The sequence below is a fragment of the Polyodon spathula genome, unplaced genomic scaffold (assembly GCF_017654505.1).
Source record: "Polyodon spathula isolate WHYD16114869_AA unplaced genomic scaffold, ASM1765450v1 scaffolds_825, whole genome shotgun sequence".
Taxonomy (NCBI): domain Eukaryota; kingdom Metazoa; phylum Chordata; class Actinopteri; order Acipenseriformes; family Polyodontidae; genus Polyodon; species Polyodon spathula.
The window spans coordinates 254,555-276,098 of record NW_024472312.1 but is presented as its reverse complement, the minus strand read 5'-3'; the positions used below and the strand labels follow the sequence as shown (position 1 = coordinate 276,098).

At 43.1% G+C, this 21,544-nt stretch overlaps 1 protein-coding gene across 6 annotated transcripts in view; it reads right to left on the bottom strand.

The window, feature by feature from the left end:
* adcy6a (adenylate cyclase 6a) overlaps window positions 1–21,544 on the bottom strand; it is a 72,525-nt gene that overhangs the window by 30,470 nt on the left and 20,511 nt on the right. The window contains exon 1 of one of the 6 annotated variants that reach the window (XM_041241848.1): window positions 2,556–3,374. The exons of the other annotated variants lie outside the window; for them this stretch is intronic. Coding sequence (XP_041097782.1) covers window positions 2,556–2,558 — 3 coding nt within the window. The 5' untranslated portion in view covers window positions 2,559–3,374. Of the gene's footprint in view, window positions 1–2,555; window positions 3,375–21,544 lie in introns of those variants that run through there. 6 annotated transcript variants of the gene reach the window in all.

The window sequence follows — 21,544 nt, the reverse complement described above, 5'->3', positions numbered from 1 at the left end:
ACTGTTTTCTACAAACGTTTTAACAAACTGCAATTCCATGCTCCAGATTAAAGGGGCTGCATTTGAAAGAGCGAACACAAGGCAGATGCTATGGGTTGGGCGCTGGGCTCAGCTCCAGATTTCCACGGTAACCACTGCCTAAAATATTTAAACAAAAAAGTGATAAATAGAAAAGCCTGGTTGCGTACCCGACAGAGAAGAAAAGGCACGCCAGGGGCATCGGGAAAGTGCTCGCCCCATTTATCTAGCTTTCTGACGGTTGGTCGTGAATCTTCTGTCTTTGTTTTTACCTCTCGCTTTTAAAGTTACTAGTTATCAACATACAAAACAAGGCCGGGCTCATGCAGTGACGAGTAAAAGCAACACTCCCGACTGTAATTAAATCTGTCACTGCTAAAGCTGCCTCTTACGCAGGCAACCCAGGCTAAAGTCAACTGGCAAACAAAAAACGTGCTGAATGAATTTAACTGCTGATAAAGGCTGGGCACTTTTAAACTTCACTGCATAGTTAAGTGCTTGGCTGCAGTCCTTCAAATGTAGAAAAGGTTTGTTACCTCCTTATTTGAGGGCTCTGTTTGAAAGGACTAGCACTGGTTCGTTCGCTCGCTCTCTGGTCCATTTGGCTGCTCCAAGTGTTCAAACACGTACAGGAGAATTATCTTTTGCATATCACCTCCCGAAGACGTGGAGCTGTTCCCATCACAGTATGAAGATGTGGAGCTGTTCCCATTACAGTATGAAGACGGAATCTGATCATCTTTCTCTCTCTGGTTTTTAAAGATTTGGGAATTGCTTCGAACCTCTTACCAATGCGTCTCCTTCAGTCCACATTAGAAAACAGATGCATGTCTCATTTATTCTACTGTTTGATCTCTGTATGCTGCTGATGAAGTTTGACTGTATTGTGATGTTTGTACATTGCATTTTTAATACTTTGCCGCTGTCTTTTTTTTTTTGGTTTCCAGGACCCCCTTGTAAACAAGGCCTGGGTCTCAATGGGTAGTCCTGGTTAACACATACAAAATGAAATAAAAACAGCTAAACACACACACACACACACACACACACACACACACACACACACTGAAATAAATGCACTGCTTCTGCCAGTGCCCCTTGGACTGGTTTTCCATCAAAACTCCAATAGTTTTTATCAAAGCGATCACAGGGGTGGATGTTCAGAGCACCCCTCTCCACCTCCCTCCCTCCAGGCTGAGATCGAAGATTACAGTGAAATTCCTTAAACCCTATTAAGGGATTAGAGCAGGGAAAGGAGGTGGGTGAGTGAATGGGGACGAGAGCGAGAGACGGAGGATCCAGGATTAACTGGCATAATTCTGAGTAACACGTTTTTGTTCTGTTAGCATTTGTTAAGGTGAAAGGACTCCAGCTGTAATTACTCATGTATGATCCCCTGCAGGGAACTGAAACCTCCAGTGACAGGGATACAGTGGAGACGGTCGTGCGCTCATGATATTCCCATGCGTCTGGAGAACCGCTTATTAAATTGTGATGAAGCCTGCCATTAACATTATTTATCACAAGTCACTGAGAGTATTAGATCTTGGGGATATAAGGGCGTGAGAGCGTGCCCCTCACTCCTGACCTGCACACCCCCATTCAGTCCTGGGTCTCTCTCAAGCAGAGGCTGACATTGGTGACCAATGTGCCAAAAAACACGTGGGAATTCTGACATGCCAGGCTTAACAACCCCTAGCCAACATACCTTTAATTAGAACTGCACAATACCCGGAAACTCAACTATGTTCCTTTAGCATCAAGCACGGAGTCAGATCCTGTATTTTCTACACTAGTGGGTCTGTGAAATGTTTTGATAGAACTGAGAGGTAAGAAATCTCCCTCGTTTGTGGTCAGACTTATCAACTCGTGGGAAATACGTTGTCTGGGTGAAATTCAATAATAATGATATCTACTTTTATATAGCGCCTTTCATAGTGGACCTCCATCACAAAGTGCTTTACACAGGTAGGCTGTGAATTGTGCTTTATATGCAGAGTCACTTGCAATATTTAACATCTCATCTGCAGGATGGAGCACAAGCAGATGAAGTGGCTTGCTCAGGGTCACAGTGAGTCAAGTCAGTCAGTGGCAGAGGTGGGATTTGAACTGGTGACAAGCCCTGGACTTTAACCACTGGACCACACAGCCTCCTCTATGCTGGTCTGATCTGGTGGTTTGTCAGCTGGTCATGCTGTTTCAGGAGCCGGTCTGTTACAAACCCTTAACTCAGCTCTCTCTTGTACAGTCCGAAGTGATTCTATTTGCTGTGATTCTATTTGCTATTTGCTCTTTATAGGGGACTTGTCCTCATTAGGTAGGTTTTGTCAGACCTACCTTTTTTGACTATAAATGTACCCCTCCCATCACACACACACACACACAATCAAGGGGTTAAGCTAGAGCAGCATTATCGTTAGTTTTTTTTTTTTTTTTTTTTTTTTATCTACTCGTCCACAGCTGGTCTCCTTCCTAAAGCTGCAGCATAAGGCTTACCCTCTAATGAACAAGGCAAGCACCAGAGAGGTCTACTTTACCATAGAAACTCACAGCAGCCCCGCAACTTTCAACAAGATCAGCTGCCCTTCAGAAGCTCTGGATCCAGGCGACAGAACGAGGTCAAAGGTTTCATGAGCCAGGCTGCCCCCGCACTCCCTCCCCTTCACCATTAACAAGGACTCCGAGAGTAGAGCTACTGCCAGTTGCCGTGGAAACAGAGGCAGTTGCTTCTCCCTGGGTTGTGATAAGCATACACTGGGAGAGACAGGCAGTGCTGAGATAACAGGAATCAATGGAAGCTCCTGGCGACTGTACCTTCATTTAGTCAGCAGGAAAAACCAGGCTTACACAGTGTAAGGCGGGCCCAAGCAGGCCTCAGTGCTGGTAATGCTAAAATTGACCAGGGTACTTGAGGTTGCTAAATAAAAACTGAAACGTTTCCACAAGCATATTTTTCAGATGTCATCAATGCCTGTTTCAAAACGCTTAACCATTCTCAAAAGAGCATATCAAGGCACCGAGTATTACCACTGAAATAACATTTATCACGGCCTGATAGAATTCTTGTTACTTCTTGTGTGGTCTACCCTGGTCAGCCAGGCTAACGGCCCCTAGGTGCTGGCCATGGAAATGGACCTTTACCCTCAAGGAAGTGAACTGGAAGCACAAGGAAGGAAGTTGTATGCCTTGCTGCAGTGTGGTGCCTGAAAAAGATCTCAAAATGACAGTAAAACATAGACACCGAGTCAAGTAAATAAACATTTCAGCCCGACCTGGAGTCCGTTCCAATTACAGCAGTAGGCTGTGTGGTCCGCTGGTTAAAGAAAGGGGCTTGTAACCAGGCGGTCCCGGGTTCAAATCCCAGCTCAGCCACTGACTCACTGTGTGACCCTGAGCAAGTCACTGAACCTCCTTGTGAGACTTTCAGGTGAGACGTTGCTGATGCATAGTTCACACGCCTCTGTAAGTCACCTTGGATAAAGGCCTCTGCTAAATAAATATAATAACACAATTACAGCAGCATTGTTTGCTGAAATTACACTACAATGATCATTTTCAAATTACAGTTATAATTATGCTGCAGTAATTACAAATCTACCAAAAAGTATCATAAACAACAACCAGCATTAACATGGTTTACTCTACTTATTCTAAATAACCAAGCAATAAATCACAGGTACAAATGCAGAACATCACTATAGAACTTATTGTTTCAAACAAATGGGGCCACTAAAAGTGGTTGAAAATACAAGAACAATGATCGCTCAGCGTAGCACACAACATGGAGCTGGCAATGATTAAGCTTGGATAGCTGTGTTCTTGAACTGTAATTGATCAATGCTAGAGTAGAATTGAAACTACCAAGGCTCAACTACAATTACATCGTAACTGCAAATCACTATTCACTGAAGCATGAAGAGAGACAAGGACAATGTGACACTCCCTTCGGAAACCCTAGTGAAGACGGGTGACTTTGCACATGCAAACCTGCGCTCCCCTGACTGTGTGACTTGCCCTGCACACCAGGTGAGACTCTCGGGGACTCTCCAGACAGACTTTTGGATGCAGGAGCACCTCCTGTCAGCCCTCTATTCGTATTGTGATTTGCAACAGGGAGATGGTTTATATATAACACAGTACCCGGAGAGGATACTGTTTGCATGGAAAATAAATCAATTGTCTTCAGGCTAGAATTTCTAATAGAGCTGCCGGCATAATTAACTGCAATTACTGGCCCCGTTTCATATCACTGATTATTTTCAAATACAATCACCCAAACTAGACTGACAGTAACATACATCTCCCATCGCCACAGCTGTAAAAATTCAGAGATATCAGTGTGATGAAACGGTTCATGATCGCGACTTATATAAACAGCATGTACCGAACAGTACAATGCAAGAAATGGCAAGGAATAATTATTGGAGAACAATTGCTAATGCTTTTTTCATTGCATAGGGGACTACTGACTGAATCAGACATGTGTGCGGGAGACACCAATCCTGCTATGCAACTGGAGTCGTATTTCCATCCCTGATGTATGTAACACCAACTATATTTCAAATAAAACAATGCCTTCTCAGTTTCTTACACAAGAGTGCAGTGCACAGCCCTGGCGCTAGGGGGCAGTAAAAAGACGGCTCAAACTTTATTTACTGTATAAAATATTTAAGAGGAAAAGGGGGGCCTACCTCTGCTTTCTACATTTAAACAAAAGCTTCTGTTTCAGCTTTCATGAACTCTTCAACGAATTTAGTAGCCTCACACTTGAAACAATTACCCATTTCTGTTTTCAGAGAGTTTGGGAGTCAACCGCATTTGGTTATCTTATTAACAGTGGCTTGACACGTGTGGGACTGCTGATGGTGGCATAAACACTGAATACAGCTATTATGAAGGTGGCTTAAAAGGTTAAGTGACTTGCTGAGGGTCACACACAGTGAGTCAGTGGCTGAGCTGGGACTGAATCAGGACAACAACGTGCCCCTTTCTTCAGCCACCAGATCACTAAGAAATGAGGGGAGACAGACGCGGTCGAACTGTGAGGAGCTTGAACACTAAAGCTCCCCTAACTGTACCCCCCCCCTTCCCCTCTCCCCTCCACACACACACAAACACACTTCCTGTATTTCCAGTGCCTGCAGTAAACTTTCAACAAAAACAGGCCCCTTTAGTTATTTTGACATCACTGTTTGTTTAACACAGCTACTCCCCGGGGCAGGGTCACGTGACCCAGGCCTGGGAAAACAGCACGAAATCATAGGGAACGCTGAAGCATTACCCAAAGCAATTACAAAAACCCAATAACTGTTTCCATATGACAAATCGGTCAGGAATTCAAACTGCAACCCCTACGAAACAGTCTTAAAATGATCCATGTGTACGTTTTGGAATATTTAAAAAAAAAAAAAAAAAAAAAAAAACTGGTTTTAAAAAAAGAAGGAAGGAAGGAGGAATGCTGCGTGGAGGTGATCGTTCATCGTATTACCGATTTTAATTTGCTCCCGCGCATTTAAAAGGCCTATATGAGCCCTTCTGTTATTCCGCTGGGAGTCGGAGCTCTACATGTTTATAACCATTGTGGTGAGCCTTGACAATGTCGAGCACACTTGACCTGTCCCATCCTCCCCGTACTCCCTAATGATCCGGTGTTGGGAGAACACTGCAGCGAAACAGCTCGACCTTCTGTACATCTGGAGTCGCATTTCCATCACTTAACTGACTTCACTGGAAAGCCCTTTAAGAAAGACATTCTCTCCCAGACTCACACTCCTGCTGTTTCACTAGAAGGAGGATATTCCTTATCCCAATGCTGGCCATCTGTCCAGTAGCCCTGTTTATATTCTAACACCCACTTCTCTGCAATAGTTTGGACAAGTAGGGGCAAGTTAGGCGATTACAGCCGTCACCACAAGTATTGACGCTGCTTCTGTGGCCTGTCTGATGTCTGTGTGTTTTGAAAATGACCTGATTCTTTTACACACACACACTTGATACTGTGGATAGATCAGCAGCTGCTTTTCTTTTGTCAATAAGAGTTTTTACCCGGAATTATTCTACGCAACAAGAATACTTTTTTAAAGCTAAATCTCAGTGCCCCTGATCTCAATCCAATTGAGCACCTGTGGGATGAACTTGGCCCAGTTGGGAAATAGAGACTCTTCCATCTAGGCCACCCTGACTGCAGGCTGTGTTGAAAGGTGGGCTTACCTGTTATCCCTAGACAAGGGCTTGTGAAAGCGATCAGTATTTGTATAACAGTGTTTTTTTTTTTTTTTCTATTGTGCTGGACTGCATTAGCTGCTTGACACACTAAGCTGCAAATGGCAGTGAGCGATTCTGAATTCTACAGCAGCTTGGAAAGGGCACCTACCACTGGAGAATGTGCACTGCTCCACGAACCAGATTAGCCTAGCACCAGCATTTCTACAATGTTGATTAGACCAACATGTAGGTCAAGTCAACAAGCTTTCAAAAAATATCTGCAAGGTTTACCTGAAAATGGGACAACGGAGAAAGTCTTAAAAGCTTTGTGATTGAACTACACAGCGGTTCACTGTTCTTTTCCACACCTGAGCTGCAAACTGAAACGAACTGTAACACAGCAGTTACATGCAGGGGTTCATTCGTAAGCACAAAGGTGCCGGATCTCATGAAGGAAGAGGGACAGCATTTTTTGTTTCTAGACCTGATGCACTGCCCTTGATTTACAGCAGCTCCCAGACATGCTTCAGGTTCTCAATCTGCTTGTTGGTTTCGTGTCTTATTGTTGGTGTCAGGAGCTGCATGCCCACCTTTGCCTTGCCGTGTTTTAACATAATCTTCAGGCTTGACTAATACCAGCGACGGAGCGATTAATCCGATGAGCAGGAGAGATGACACTGCTGTGACGAGCACGAGTTTCTTGGAGTTGTTTTAGGCGGTTGTAAGAATTTCTAAAAACTTTCTAAAACATATCGTGATGTTACACTTTTGTCAATCAATTCAAGGAGTGGGAAAGTGTTATTTTTAATGTACAGGTTATGTGTAAGTGCTTTTTTAACCCCCAAATAAACTATGCTGTATTAAACCTAATCGTTAGGATCGAAAGATTTATTATTATTATAATAATAATTATTATTATTATTATTATAGCATTCTTCTCAGTCATTTTTATAGACAGGCAAATTTGACATACTTTTCAGGGGACACAAACTGTCACTCACTGTTTGATTTAAAACAGCATGTGGTTTAATGGACTGAACCTTACTGGCCAAAAAAATATCCTGGTTTGTTAAAAACACCTTAAGTCTTATGTTTAACTAGAACACTTAAGGGTACACTTTCCCTCAACTGGGGAATTGACTTAAATGTGTTAGGCTGCTTTGAGCAACACTATGAAACTCAGGGAAAACTAAGGGGTGTTTATGTAACTGGCCCCAGTCTGTATCACCCCTGCAGCCTCAGTTACACTCAAAATCATAGCTTACACCCAACAACAATTTCAAACAAGGCCCCTGGAGGACATAAACCCTCTTGCATTTTTATTTTCAAGTGTTACTTTTAAAAAGCCGTAAAAAACTAAAAGTTCAAATTCCACATTTTTACAAGACGGGGGTGGGCCGCTAATAAAAATGTGACATTTGACAACTTTTTGACAGTCTCTCGCTGTACTGTAAGGTCGTTCATAGCAAGAGCCTAGTTACCTAGCAACTGGAGAGGGGAGGGGGGGATCTCCTTTACCGCTGGAGCTCTGGCAGTCAGTGTGTGTTGCATTATGGGCCTGGCAAACATGGCACCTCTCTGTGAATGGACCTCTTGCTGAGATTTCATGCCAAACCAGGGCCCTACCCACAGGCCGCCAATCATTACAGCATAAGAAAAGACTGCGAATGAGAAAAGGCCATTTCGGCCCACCATGTTCCCCTACTGTGAGGAACCCGTTTAAAAGCACAGACTCTAGTCTTTTTTTAAATGTTTCCACTGTTTTAGATCCTTGCTCACAACTATTTTCAAAGACTTGCATTTAATCGGTTCTTTTCTGTAAAAGGCACTACACCAGATAATCTGTTAATTTCCCCAAGCTGGTCAAGGCTGATGAAGGCACAGAATCAAGGAAGATATCGCGCTTGACTCGTACAGATAGACGGAAACGACCGACGCATTTTTTCAATGAGGACCCTAAAAAGGGAGAATAAACCCTGCAATAAATACAGCATGTCAAGAACAGTACTTGGTAGTAGATTTGCTGCTTCTTTTGCAAGCACACAACACGCTTTTTTTCCAATCACGTGTGAGACAATTTGGCCCACAGTAAAATTTTAAAAGGATAAAGAAAATGATAACTCTTTCACAGGGAGGTAATGCGGCAAGGACTCGATAAAAGCAGCTATTTAGGTTATCAGCGTGTTTGTTTTAAATCTGGGCTCGTCGTGGTCTGACCTTGCGAGGCGAATGACCGCAAACTTCAACTTCAAACAAACTCCACAGATTCAAATACATGACAGCTCTGACAGATGCAGGACTGCTTTGTGAAAGAAGGTTTCACTTTATAAGGCAGCATTACAGCAAGAAAATAAATCTGAGAGGGGATAAAAAAACGATGCATTAATATAGAAACAGCCCCAAAGGGCTTTGCAGTTTTATAAACTATTTTGAGGAATGCAACATCTCAATTGCTTGAAAAGGGGCCAGCGAGGTACTGCTTGGAGTCAGATAAAGTTCAGGCCTCTGGAAGCCCTATGCATCGAATAATCTTTTACGGTCGTCATTATAAACCTGCAAAGGGGAAGATTTACATCAGAGGTGGCCAAGGCTGGTCCTTCCAGTCCTGGTCTTTGTTCCAACCCTGTTCTATTTGAATTAATCCAGACCCTGAAGTAGTTCGTTATTTCACGTTACCTGCAAAACCTGGAGTGGAATCGCCCTCCGGGATCGTGACTGACAAACTATGCTGAATTGTGCGCTGGTTTTCTGATAGCTAAGTTAAGGCCGCTGTCACCGCTGAACTAATTTTAAAATGCGTTGCGAAGTTACTGTGACCAAAAACAATCCGAGTAGAACTCTTTTTTTCAATTCATGACGTGCTGTTTTTTTAGAAAAGGAAGCTGCCCTATAAAACAACATACATGGTCAAAATACTGATGTAAACTCATTTCACTTCAGGGGTGGAAAAAAGACTCCTATTGCAAAGCAATTTCACCCATTCCAGGTTTTACTACAAGTCTTATTAAACTTGCAGTAAAACCATGAATGGATCAAACTACTATGCAATGGGAGTCTTCATTCCATCCCTTCAGTGCACTTCAAACTAAAGCAGATTTGAACCCAGGTCTTCATAGACAAAAGCCATTAGAAGTGAATCATCATCACAAATTAATATTGGACAATGAAGCCCAGGCTGGGGAAATGGCTAAAAAAGCCACAGGCCAGATGCTTGTCTATTAGCCCACTGCACCACCTGGTCCAAATTCCTTACTTAGACTTTACAGTATACTGGCAGTACTGTTTGTCCTGCTCTACGCCTGGCTTATTCTCTGCTGGCAGTCTGACAGCCCAATCATCTTTAGAGGGACTTAATGAAGCTGGTAAAGGCTGGCACCAATCAGACGAACACAAACTAATAAACATCAAGCCAGGGTACAATGGCTGCCATCGAAACTCGCTCAAATAACCCATTGTTTTCCTTGCCAGTGCTGGAGATTGAGTATAGCCTTATTTGTCTATCTGCAGAAGTTGGAGTATTAAGGAGCAGTTCAGTCTCCATGCCTCAAGCCTGCCCTGGACTGGAGGGAGCACCCTTTCTCTTAGGGGGTGAGGGAGCAGTTCAGTCTCCATGCCTCAAGCCTGCCCTGGACATCAACAAACGTTCTCTTAGTGGGCAAGATAGCAGTTGAATATCTGTATTTTGAAATAAAAGGATTACTTAAGTAAAAAAATGTCTTCGCGTGACCAAGTCAAATTTGGATGTGCGAAGTCGCCGATCTTCACTGGGGACTCCAGAGGGAGTGTCTATACTGGCCTTGGCGCTCCCACGGGTTCGGGAGGCAAAACCTCCAGGGACTGCTTCTCCTCATCACGCTACAGCAGACCCTACAGGGCTGGCCTTTGTCCTCCAGAGGCCAGTAGCTCCCTGACACCCGCTCTGGAGTTCAGAGGATCGGAGGACGCCCACTGAACCTTCAGTTCCCCTGAGTTGTGTGGGGAATCGCTACGGTGACAGTTAAACTAGGGAGAAATATCAGGGGGAAAATAAAAATAAAGAGAACTGACAGAAAGTTACTCAAAACAACGACTTCCTCAACCGTAAACACAGCTAGGCAGTTTTGACAACAACCCCGACAGTGCGATTGCATCTGGCAATCAGACCTCTCCTTACCTGCAGAAGGACAGTTAATGAGGCAGGGAGAAGCGGGCACAACAAACACAGAGGAACAAACCAACAAAGACACAGACTAACTACCTGACCCGCCCACAGCAACGGAAATCTCCTCCTGGCAACACTCTGCTCACATGAATTTGCTTAACTTTCTTTCCCTGTTTTTTTTTCACTGTGTTCCATTGGATCCCTTTATTGCCATTTCTCCTGAAGTTAATTAAAATAACAGTGCTGCAGCCTGCCCATTTTCAAATCACAGAGGCCGCGTTCTCAGTACACCACGTAGACAGAAACAAATCGGGGTTTATAAAAACTGTGCCTCAAGACATAAACAGGGTCGCTTATTGAAAACGTCTGCTACCTTAACTCAGTTTCTCGTCTTCCCCCTTTGATAATTAATTTAGTTGAGGAAACATGTTCTCGTATCCATTGACTATGCCCTAGTTCTTCGAAATGATGTTCCAGCCGAGAGGGTATTGATCAATGACCTGAGCCTAACCTCCCTCACTCAAGGTCACAGAATCACACAACTGAGCTGGAGATTCCAGCTCACCGAGTCCGGGAAAAGCATCAGAGTCCACCCCAGCGCTGAAGTTCTCATAGGACAACATGAACCACTGAGTCCGAAGAGAACGGAAAGTCTTCACCCTTTCCACGCCTTGAACGACCTGGCCAGAGCATGGCCGATTCCCGAGGTCACGACAGTTCAAACATAGTCCGCGTTAGTATTTCTTTTTTTGGGATCAATTACAATTGTATAATTTGTAATTCAATTGCAATTGCAATGTAATTGTAATTGTGGTTGAACCTTGGCACACCTATGTAATTGTAATACCCTATATTGATCAAGCACAATTCAATCACACATTTGTCATACTTTTCAGAATTTTATCCACTGCATATCACTATTTAGCTGAATGACAATTACAGCAGCATCGTTAGCTTGATATTAGAAGCAGCTAAAGCAAATCAAATCTAATTGCATTTAGCAAACAAAGGAAGAACTATACCTAGCATTGGCAGATACTGCATCGCTCCCAAAAATGTACAATGGAATAAAACATTGTACTTGTTAAGCTGTGTAAGTCAAGCCTGAGGATCAAACTTCTGATTATTAGGATCACCACACAAACCTAAAGCTTGTCGTTAGTCTGGTATGACTTCTAAGAGTATTTGGAAGGTGAGGAAGTCTTATAATTGCCTCACCTTTCTTTAAAGTTTGCCTTCTGAAGAGGTTCTCGAAACGTGACCTGGTTTGTCAGAGTGCTGCTTCAATCCTCATATACAATCATGGGAAACAAGACTGTGATTTACACCAGTTTTGTATTGCTGAATACAAGAGCTTAGAGCTTTACTTGATCAGAAGAATAACGCTGCGTTCCTGCGCTGAAAAACACAAAAGACAAACAGGTTCAGGATTTCATCCCTAATGGAAAAAAACACACGAGATGGATTTGATTGGGCCATCTGCCCCCAGCGCTTGAACAAAACCTGAGCGCACATTAGGATGAGTGATGGACAAAGCAACAGACTGCTCACCACCATGTGCATTGTCACACAAGGGCACGACTTGCTGACCTATTTTGTTACATGACTCCAAAACTAGAAACTAGAATCTATGGCTAGTGGAGCACGGTGGCACAGCGGCTAAATGCTGTAGCAGAACTGTTCCCTGACTCCCTAAGAGAAAGGGTGCTCCCTCCAGTCCAGGGCAGGCTTGAGGCATGCAGACTGAACTGTTCCCTGACTCCCTAAGAGAAAGGATGCTCCCTTCAGTCCAGGGCAGGCTTGATGCATGCAGACTGAACTGGTCCCTCACCCCCTAAGAGAAAGGGTGCTCCATCCAGTCCAGGGCAGGCTTGAGGCACGGAGACTGAACTGCTCCCTCACCCCCTAAGAGAAAGGGTGCTCCCTTCAGTCCAGGGCAGGCTTGAGGCACGGAGACTGAACTGCTCCCTCACCCCCTAAGAGAAAGGGTGCTCCCTCCAGTCCAGGGCAGGCTTGAGGCATGGAGGAGACTGAACTGCTCCCTCACCCCCTAAGAGAAAGGGTGCTCCCTCCAGTCCAGGGCAGGCTTGAGGCATGGAGACTGAACTGCTCCCTCACCCCCTAAGAGAAAGGGTGCTCCCTCCAGTCCAGGGCAGGCTTGAGGCATGGAGACTGAACTGCTCCCTCACCCCCTAAGAGAAAGGGTGCTCCCTCCAGTCCAGGGCAGGCTTGAGGCATGGAGACTGAACTGCTCCCTCACCCCCTAAGAGAAAGGGTGCTCCCTCCATTAGCTTTTAATACTTTGATTATTTTCTTTTTCCCTTTGCCTTCCGCTGCACCTCTCTCCGGGACTGATAAAGCACACACTGAGATTTATTCACAAGATCCTCATGAAACTCACTGGCCCTTCATTGTGGGGTTTGAAATGGCTTCCCTTACAAAAATATACCGTGTATAGTAGCGCTTAATGATGCGGCCTCCTTTTGGCTGAAGGACGATGTAAAAGTTTAAAATAAATCTGATAGTTAACGCGACTCCCTTCAAAGAATTCCATGTTTTTTTTTTAAATATAAATATTATTATTATCCACTTTTAAGAACATATCTGCAATCTTACAATACAAACATATTCTCAACTACATAACTAACATTCATAAATCTAAACCCACACCCCACAGAGATAATTATTAACAGAAATAGTAGGATAACAAATGTTACAATGTTGTTTAAAAGTCACTGCAGTCAGCCGATAGTAATATATGTCCAAGATCTATTTTTGTAATTCATTTATAAAATGGGCCCTACATTTTAAGGAAGTCGTTTAATGTTCCTGTGTCTGTCCTGTGTCTCCAGCTGTAACACAAACAGAATTAGATCTTTCCATTCAGTGAAAGTTGGACAGCTCTCTCCTTTCCAGTATTTAAGGATTCACTTTTTTTTAGTATCAAAAGGACAATGGCTTAAGACAATACTAATAACATTTCCCAGCAAGTCACAAAAACGATTAAAAACATTAAAAGCTACAGCGGAGGGAATTTAAATAATTGAACAACCCTCTTGAAATGTACTCGGGGCAACTGGATAAACACAGACACCATGCGAGGGAAGCGAATGCGTGCGTGACGTGAAATACACAGCACACGTTCTACCGAAGGGTCTTCAGTGCAGGGCATCGGGTTAGGGTTTTTACTGTAACACACCACCAATTTCAAATGAAACAATATTGAGGAATATCCAAAACATGAAAACGCCACGTTGGTCCCTGTCAGAACTGGGGGTCGTTTCTAATTGCACTGCAGAGAGCACAATTTCAATTGGAAACGGACCCAGGCCTGATCCCGGCACTATTAAAAACAGATGTCATTCACAACGCATTGCACGGGGGAGCATGATCTGGATACACCCATAACAAACAGATCCGTTCTTTGTCAAACCATCCCAAGTTTTGGTTTTTATCCCCCAGCTGCTGTATCAAAAGCATCTGGTTTGTATTGAAAAATATACCGCTGCCTAGAACACAGGAAAGGTATATTGTGTGTTTGTTGTTGACTCAGCAGGGGTTCTGGAACACTGTAACCCTAGCAGTCACACCCCCTGGGGTGATTTACTGACCTCAGAAAGATCGTCCTAACGCAGCACAGCGAGGCAAGGTTAAATACAAAGTCACTGGAAAATATTTATCATACGTGAGCTGCAACAGAGCTCATGGCACGGAAAGGAGAAGCCAACATTTAGAAATCATGTGATGAAGCTCTACACTGGGAAACCATTCAGTGAAGTGCGGACCAGCACACGCTGACCACTTTATAATACAATTATTTCCAGGTATTTATTATTTAAAAAGAACAAAGTTAGAAAATCAACACAGCTTGGCTGAAACTGTTGCGCCGTTTTTTAACTTTGTTCTTTTTATATGGTAAAGAATTTGATCTATGATCTGCTGGTGTGGGCTGCACCTCTATTTTCATCAATTGAAAACATTAAGTAAGCAAGTGCAATAGGTAGGAACTTCTTTCTACAATAGGATTTCTTTTGCACAGTGGTTAAGGTGCTTGCTTGCGGTGCGCGGGGTCGTCCCACGCCCAGCCTCCATCCTGTCACATTACACAGTCCTAAAATAAAATTTAAAAAAAGCTTGAAATGTATTCAACTTTGAAGTGAGCCTGATTTACACAGTGTGTCACCTAGACCTACATCTACAGTATCGCCTAACAAATGCAGTGTTTATAATACAATTCAATGTTCATTGCAGTGTCTGATAAAATTCCAGTTCAGTTAAACCTCATTATAAAAAGACAACTTACCACTGACGGTACACACAGCACTGTGCTAATGTATTAGAACATCTCAAGACCTACCTGCATCAAAACCTCTGGGTGTGAGAATTTCAATTTCCGGTCAGTAATCAGCGATATAGAAAAAAGAGGCACTCGTCTGACGTATCGGTCTTCACGACCCTCTGCCTACCTTTCTGCACGAACTGCGTGAAATATGAATGACTCACTGGATTAATATCCCTCGGGACTGCTTTCAGCACCTTGTGGGGTCTCTTATCAGGACAGGTCCAGATCTGAACCCAGACCTCCAAAGATGAACAGTTTGAACAATGAAATTAGGCTACATTATATACATGTGTTTTGGAGTGTATATCCATTATGAGAAAAACAAGTTTGTTTTTTTCCTAGCAGTTTATCTTTCCTCTTGCCAACACAAAACAGATTGCAGCTGTTCACAAAGAAACTGCTTTTGCATTTATATAAACGGGAACTTCGGCATGAGCAGAGCTCGGTTTGGGAATAAAATGATCCGAGATGGTGGTAATACCACCATGTGTCACTGGGAAGCGCTGTGCTGTAACCTCCCCTGAAAGTACAACGGCACTGTGCTGAACTGCTCACCGCTAATACATCACTTATATAAATACTGGAGCGATTTCTGAGCAAACACCCTTTGCGATTGTCTGAACTCATACATACCAACACCCACACACAAGTTATATAACTTATTTTTGTCCTAATTTTTTTAAACCTGGCCAACTGCCTAGTAGCTACCTAAAGCAAATGTCCCTCCTTGCACCACATGTAACACATACAGCTGGGTGCAAATGTATTAGAGCATCCCATTGCTTCTGTATTATAACACCCCTTTGCTTCTGTATCAGAGCACCCCATTGCTTCTGTATTAGAACACCCCATTGCTTCTGTATCAGAACACCCCATTGCTTCTGTATCAGAGCACCCCATTGCTTCTGTATCAGAACACCCCATTGCTTCTGTATCAAAACACCCCATTGCTTCTGTATCAGAGCACCCCACTGCTTCTGTATCAGAACACCCCATTCCTTCTGTATCAAAACACCCCATTGCTTCTGTATCAGAGCACCCCATTGCTTCTGTATCAGAGCACCCCATTGCTTCTGTATTAGAGCACCCCATTGCTTCTGTATCAGAGCACCCCATTGCTTCTGTATTAGAACACCCCATTGCTTCTGTAGTTTTGATTTGCTGTGCATATGAAATCGAACCACTGGAACTGTAAAATAGATGAACACTTTCAAAAATAGGCAAATGTCTAATTTAACTGATGTCTTTAACAGGCCACACATGCAAATCATTAAAAATAGTAAGAGAAAGGGATCACACAGCCACACATATAAAAAGCAGGAGACTTTTCAGAAGTTGTTTAAGATTCCTAATGAAAGCACAAAGTGGTCTAACATTTTCACACACAAGTGCCAATTATTTCTATATCACCGACTACTGAGCGGAAACTGAAATTCTCAAACCCTGAGGTCGGGTAGGTATATAAAAGACAGAAATGGCAAATCTTGGAGGTGTTCTGATAATTTGCACAATGCTGTGCACAGTCAAAACCTAGAATAGAATAGACACTGGTGATCCAAGGGTTAAACTTTCTTCTTTCTAGATCAACGCTGTGTAGCCAAATAAGACATTTGCACACTGAACTAAAAACATGTAAACAAGGGAGCTGCCACGATGTTATCTCCCATGTATTGACTTTGTAACCTGTTTGTTAACTACTGGTTTTTGAGAGGCTTAAAGGTTTGGGTTCAGACAGCATCACAGGCTTTTGTATGGTTTCCAAATTATATACATTAGTGCTGGGAAATGTATTTATTTATTTTTTAATATTGGAACAAACACAACTTGAAATGAATTTGGTTGCAAAAATGACCATGTTCATATTTGCTCCTACAAAAAAAATTATAAATTGCCAGAACCATGCATAAAAAATTAAAACCACACATTCTACTGTACAGTTTATCCAAAGCGACTTACAGAGACTAGGGGGGATGAACTGTGCATCAACAGCTGCTGCTGCCGCTGCAGAGTCACTTCCAATAGGACCTGGTTTGTTTTACGTCTCATCCAAAGGACGGAGCACAAGGAGGTGAAGTGGTTTGCTGAGGGTCACACAGAGTGAGTCGGTGGCTGAGCCCAGATTTTAAATGGGAACCATCCTGGTATCAAGCCCTGTTCTTTAACAACTGGGCCATCAAGCCTCCTATATGGTGCTTTCCAGCTAATTCAAAAATAAAAGGACATTCGTTTAAACTTGAAAAAGCCGTGCTGGACCCAGCACTAACATACATGCCTATATCTCGTTCTCCTGTTCATAACGGCAGCTCAAGAAACGCTAGTTACTCCCAAGGCATCACTTTTCAGGGCTTTAAGCATGTGACTGATAATTCCTAGTTTAGTTGTTCTCTAATTTGTTTTGGTGTCTGCATATCAAATAAAGAGTTTTTGTTGTGCCTGACGCAACTAGCATTCCCCAGAGACTTGTTCTAGCTGTGACTGCAGCACTGCCGAGTTACAAAGGGCTCTGCTTGTATACTTAGCACTTAATGATAACTGAAACACTTGCAGTTTTTTTTTAATCTTACCTGGATAGTTCTACTGTAAAGCGTTACAATAACTGGTGAGCACTTTTTTCAACTGAAAGAAATTGCAACTGAAGGATAAAAAAAAAAAAAAAAAAAAAAAAAAAAAAAAACAAGTTGCCACGGAAACCTGACCTCAAAAAAAAAAAAAAAAAAAAAAAAAAAAAAAAAAAAAAAAAACCCCACAAAGCTTCAACCCAAATCGTTATTTAATGACTGCTTAAAACAAGTATTGGTTATTGAAAGAGTAAACAGCTTCACAGGAGATCGTTAATATTAGCATTTTCATTGTGTCCGTTTGCATTAGCATACGAGTTCAGGGGCTTTGAGCTCAGGAGCTAGTCTTCAGTTCTCGCTGCCTGTCGCACGCAGCTGCAATGTGGGCAAGATCACATGTCTTTATAATAGTAAGCTCCACCCCCATGTAGATACAGATCACAAGATGGGGCTGCCTGTTGCCAAGGGCGCTGGAACTAGGGGTGCTGGGGGTGCGGCCACACCCCCTTGGCTTGGCATGGCTTCCATCATATACAGGGGTTACAGTTTTGTTCAATGGCTTCAAAAATGGTTCCAGAGCCACTGCTTCTTGCTTCTACAAAGTCTTTGGCTGATCGAGCCTGTGACAGGCAACTATTCGTGAACTTCAGGGGAAAGCAACTTGACACCTGGGCTCAATTACAATAACAGTAATCCATCGTGAATTTCCCCCGTCATATATCCACCCTAACCGTTAACCCACCGTGACCAAGCTCTTCAGCACAGTGTGGGCGTGAGTGTGTGTGTGTGTGTGTGTGTGAGTGTGAGTGTGTGTGTGAGACGAGTGAGAACCAGAACCAGGGTTGGATACCTTGCGAGTAAGCAAGTCGAAACCAGCGACAGCCGAGCCAGTAGCTGGAGTTTGTTTATTATTGAACAGAGAAGATTAGTTCAGAGACTGTAGATCCTGTTAAAGTTTTCCTACACTGTGTTGTATGTGCTTCGCGCGCTGCCATTGCTGGTAGTGTCACATGAGCTGTTCAGTGTGTTGATATGTAAATAAATCTTGTTTCCGCCTGCGCGGGGGGGGGGGGGGGGGGGGGGGGGGGGGGGGGGGGGGGGGGGGCGTGTCAACTTCAACCTCAGTCTCAATCCCCTGCCTGTCACTCAGCAGCGAATGCACGCACCTACACGGCTACTCTGTCACAAGCATTAATACCCTGTATCTTTCTAAACAAGGGATTTAGGGCAGCTCCCTAATAAAATCTGTAATTATTAAAGCTGTGTATAATGGTATTTAAAACAGGATTCATTTATCTGCCTTTTTACATCTCCGCCCTTACTCTGGTCCCATCGCTGTCGGATACACAACGGGCTACTTTTTTTAAATGGGATGGCCAAAAGTGGTTGCAAATACAAGAGTAATGATTGGATGACAAATAAATGCGTAACTGAACTGTAATCGCACAATGATATTTTATAATTAGAATTACAAAGGTGCGCCAAGGTTCAGCTTCAATTACATTGTAATTGATGACAAATGACACAATTACAATTGTAATTGTCCAAGGTTTGCTTGACGCAGACTAACTTCCTATAATATCAGGTATTATAAAACGAATGCACACTCTTGAGTCTAAATTATTATCACTGCAGAAAGTGACAGTGTTTCTGGCTTCCAGTCTACCCCGGAAGAGGCTTTGTTTTTTTGGTGAGGACGTGCCAAAAATCCCAACTCTTTAAAGATCAAAAGGTGTCCCGCAAGCAGAGAAAACGGCATCACAACCTGAAGGGGCAGTTTTGAGCCCGTGCTTCAGCTTCGACATCAACCTTTTTAAACTGGCAATAACTGCTTGTGTGGTTCTGATCTTGCTGTGTTGCGTCATACGTTGCTATAAATACTCAATAAAAAAAAAATTCAGCAAACATCTTGGCTGCTTTCCCCATTCAGTCACGTGGGACAGTGCAGACGATGAATCCACTGGATGCACTCAGAGCTTATGCTTTAACATGGAATGAGACTGGATATTAAAGGGGTTTACTTTATTCAATCTCATTTTCTTATCTGTTTATCATCCTTTTATCTGCGATCTCTGTCATTCTCTGCTGCTGGATTAGATCATATTTTCCCATCCTTACAATTCAAGGCATAATTACGCTTTTCGACAGCTGGCCAAAAATGACCCAAGAGGGGGGTACGACTCCTTTCTGTCCCCACCTCTGTAACTGCAATGTAAGAATTTTCTAATAACTGACTTGCAGCTGCCTACATCGTAAAGGGGAGTCTTTTCAGAAGCAGACTCAGCGATTATAAAATTAATTCTTGAACATTGACCTGCCTTAACTTGCGAAGTGTAGTTTAGATTAGCTTTGAATCTATCCTGAAGTTTGAAACAGTGTCCACAAATGTGATGCCTGGACCAGAAAACGATACAAAAGTAGACCTGAACAAGAAAACAAAACACATCTGGTAAAATGAGATACCAAGTGTTTAAATAATAAGCAGAGCATTAGTTTAGAGTTTAAACTCAGGGTTTTAATCGATTAAAATGAGCCATTGATTAATCACACCTGAGCCTTTGATTGATTCAAGAATAATGGATTCATTCATCTGGTCTACCAGAGTGCGGTATCAAACAACATGAAAAGGTCATCTTTGGTGGCAGGTACGTCTAGAGACCTTGGCTAACTTCCAATTACCCGTTAGCAAATGTATGTATGTTTACCATTCGCTGGCATTACAGAACATTTGCAGCAAAAAGCATTATGTTCATACTTTGTATTACTCGTCAATACAATTTCATATCACTAGCAAACAGGTGGGATTAATCAAGCAATAGAAAAACGTCATGATTAAAACCCTTAGTAAACATCTTGGCTGCTTTCCCCATTCAGTCACGTGGGACAGTGCAGACGATGAATCCACTGGATGACATTTTAAATGTTTAGAATTGTGCCTAAGCGTTACCATATATATATATGTATGGGAAACACTGTTTAATATCCAGCATTTATTCAAAGTTTCTTCTACATACAAATGTGTGTTGGACTGCCGTCTTAATCGTTTATTTTAAACCCTATTGCTTCTGGTTATGGGTTCTCCAACACATTCCAAACACAATGAAATGCATTTTAAGTTTAAAACAGAATCTGAAGCCGAGGGAACACGAAGCCATTCTGTGGTTTGGAACTTGGTTTCAGGAGACTAGATTTCAGCCTCTCCAGGGGAGACTTGGGGTTTGACACAGCAACCTCAAACTAGGTCTCCTGGAACCGGGTTTCAAGCCTTAAAAAGCAGCTTCGTGTTCCCTCACCTTCAGACTGTCATGCCAGGTCGATTACAGAGAGAAAATAGTGTGTCTTAAGTATTTTAAAATCTCCTTACTTCAGTTTACTTGTCGTCCAAACTGTTTGAGAGCTACGTTTGGTAAAGCAGTTGTTTAAATAGGCCTCTTAGAGTGTCTCTTAAGATTTCTAATCTGGTACAGTTCAAAGTATATAACAGAAGGCAAAGATGCTGCTACACGCCCAAAGGACTTAGAAACTGCATGGACACCTTATTGCCACAATACAACAAAGTGAGTTCTGGTCAGCCTGGTGGATAACCTTTGGGCAGGGAGCCAGAACCACTGTGCTTTGTTGGGGACAGGACAGAGGATAACCTTTTGGCTTGCACTGGTGCCGTGGAAGTTTCTGTACAGACCAAGCAGACAACAATTACGCAACTCCTGATATGAAATCTAAACACAGTCGAGCACTTCCTAGAAATCCGATACCCGGGCTATTTTTAGAAACAGCAATTCAGTAATGTGCCTGGGAAAAAAAAAATTCTGCATGACTGCATGGTGCGACAATGTTATAACCCTTTTAGACTGGAGGTGTTATAGCAACCATTGTGGAATGGGCTGAGGTGATAATTATTTATCTTAGGGGGTGAGGGAGCAGTTCAGTCTCCATGCCTCAAGCCTGCCCTGGACTGGAGGGAGCACCCTCTCTCTTAGAGGGTGAGGGAGCAGTTCAGTCCCCATGCCTCAAGCCTGCCCTGGACTGGAGGGAGCACCCTCTCTCTTAGAGGGTGAGGGAGCAGTTCAGTCCCCATGCCTCAAGCCTGCCCTGGACTGGAGGGAGCACCCTTTCTCTTAGGAGATGAGGGAACAGTTCTCCAATTGGTTGATGTCTTTGTGGTTTCACATTCCTGCTGCCTGCTGGGTGTAAAAGCTGGAAGCGGCCAAAGGGTTCTGCGCTGCTAAGACACTGAGTCATCACAGACCCAACGCCTGCAGCTTCACGCAGAACAATGTT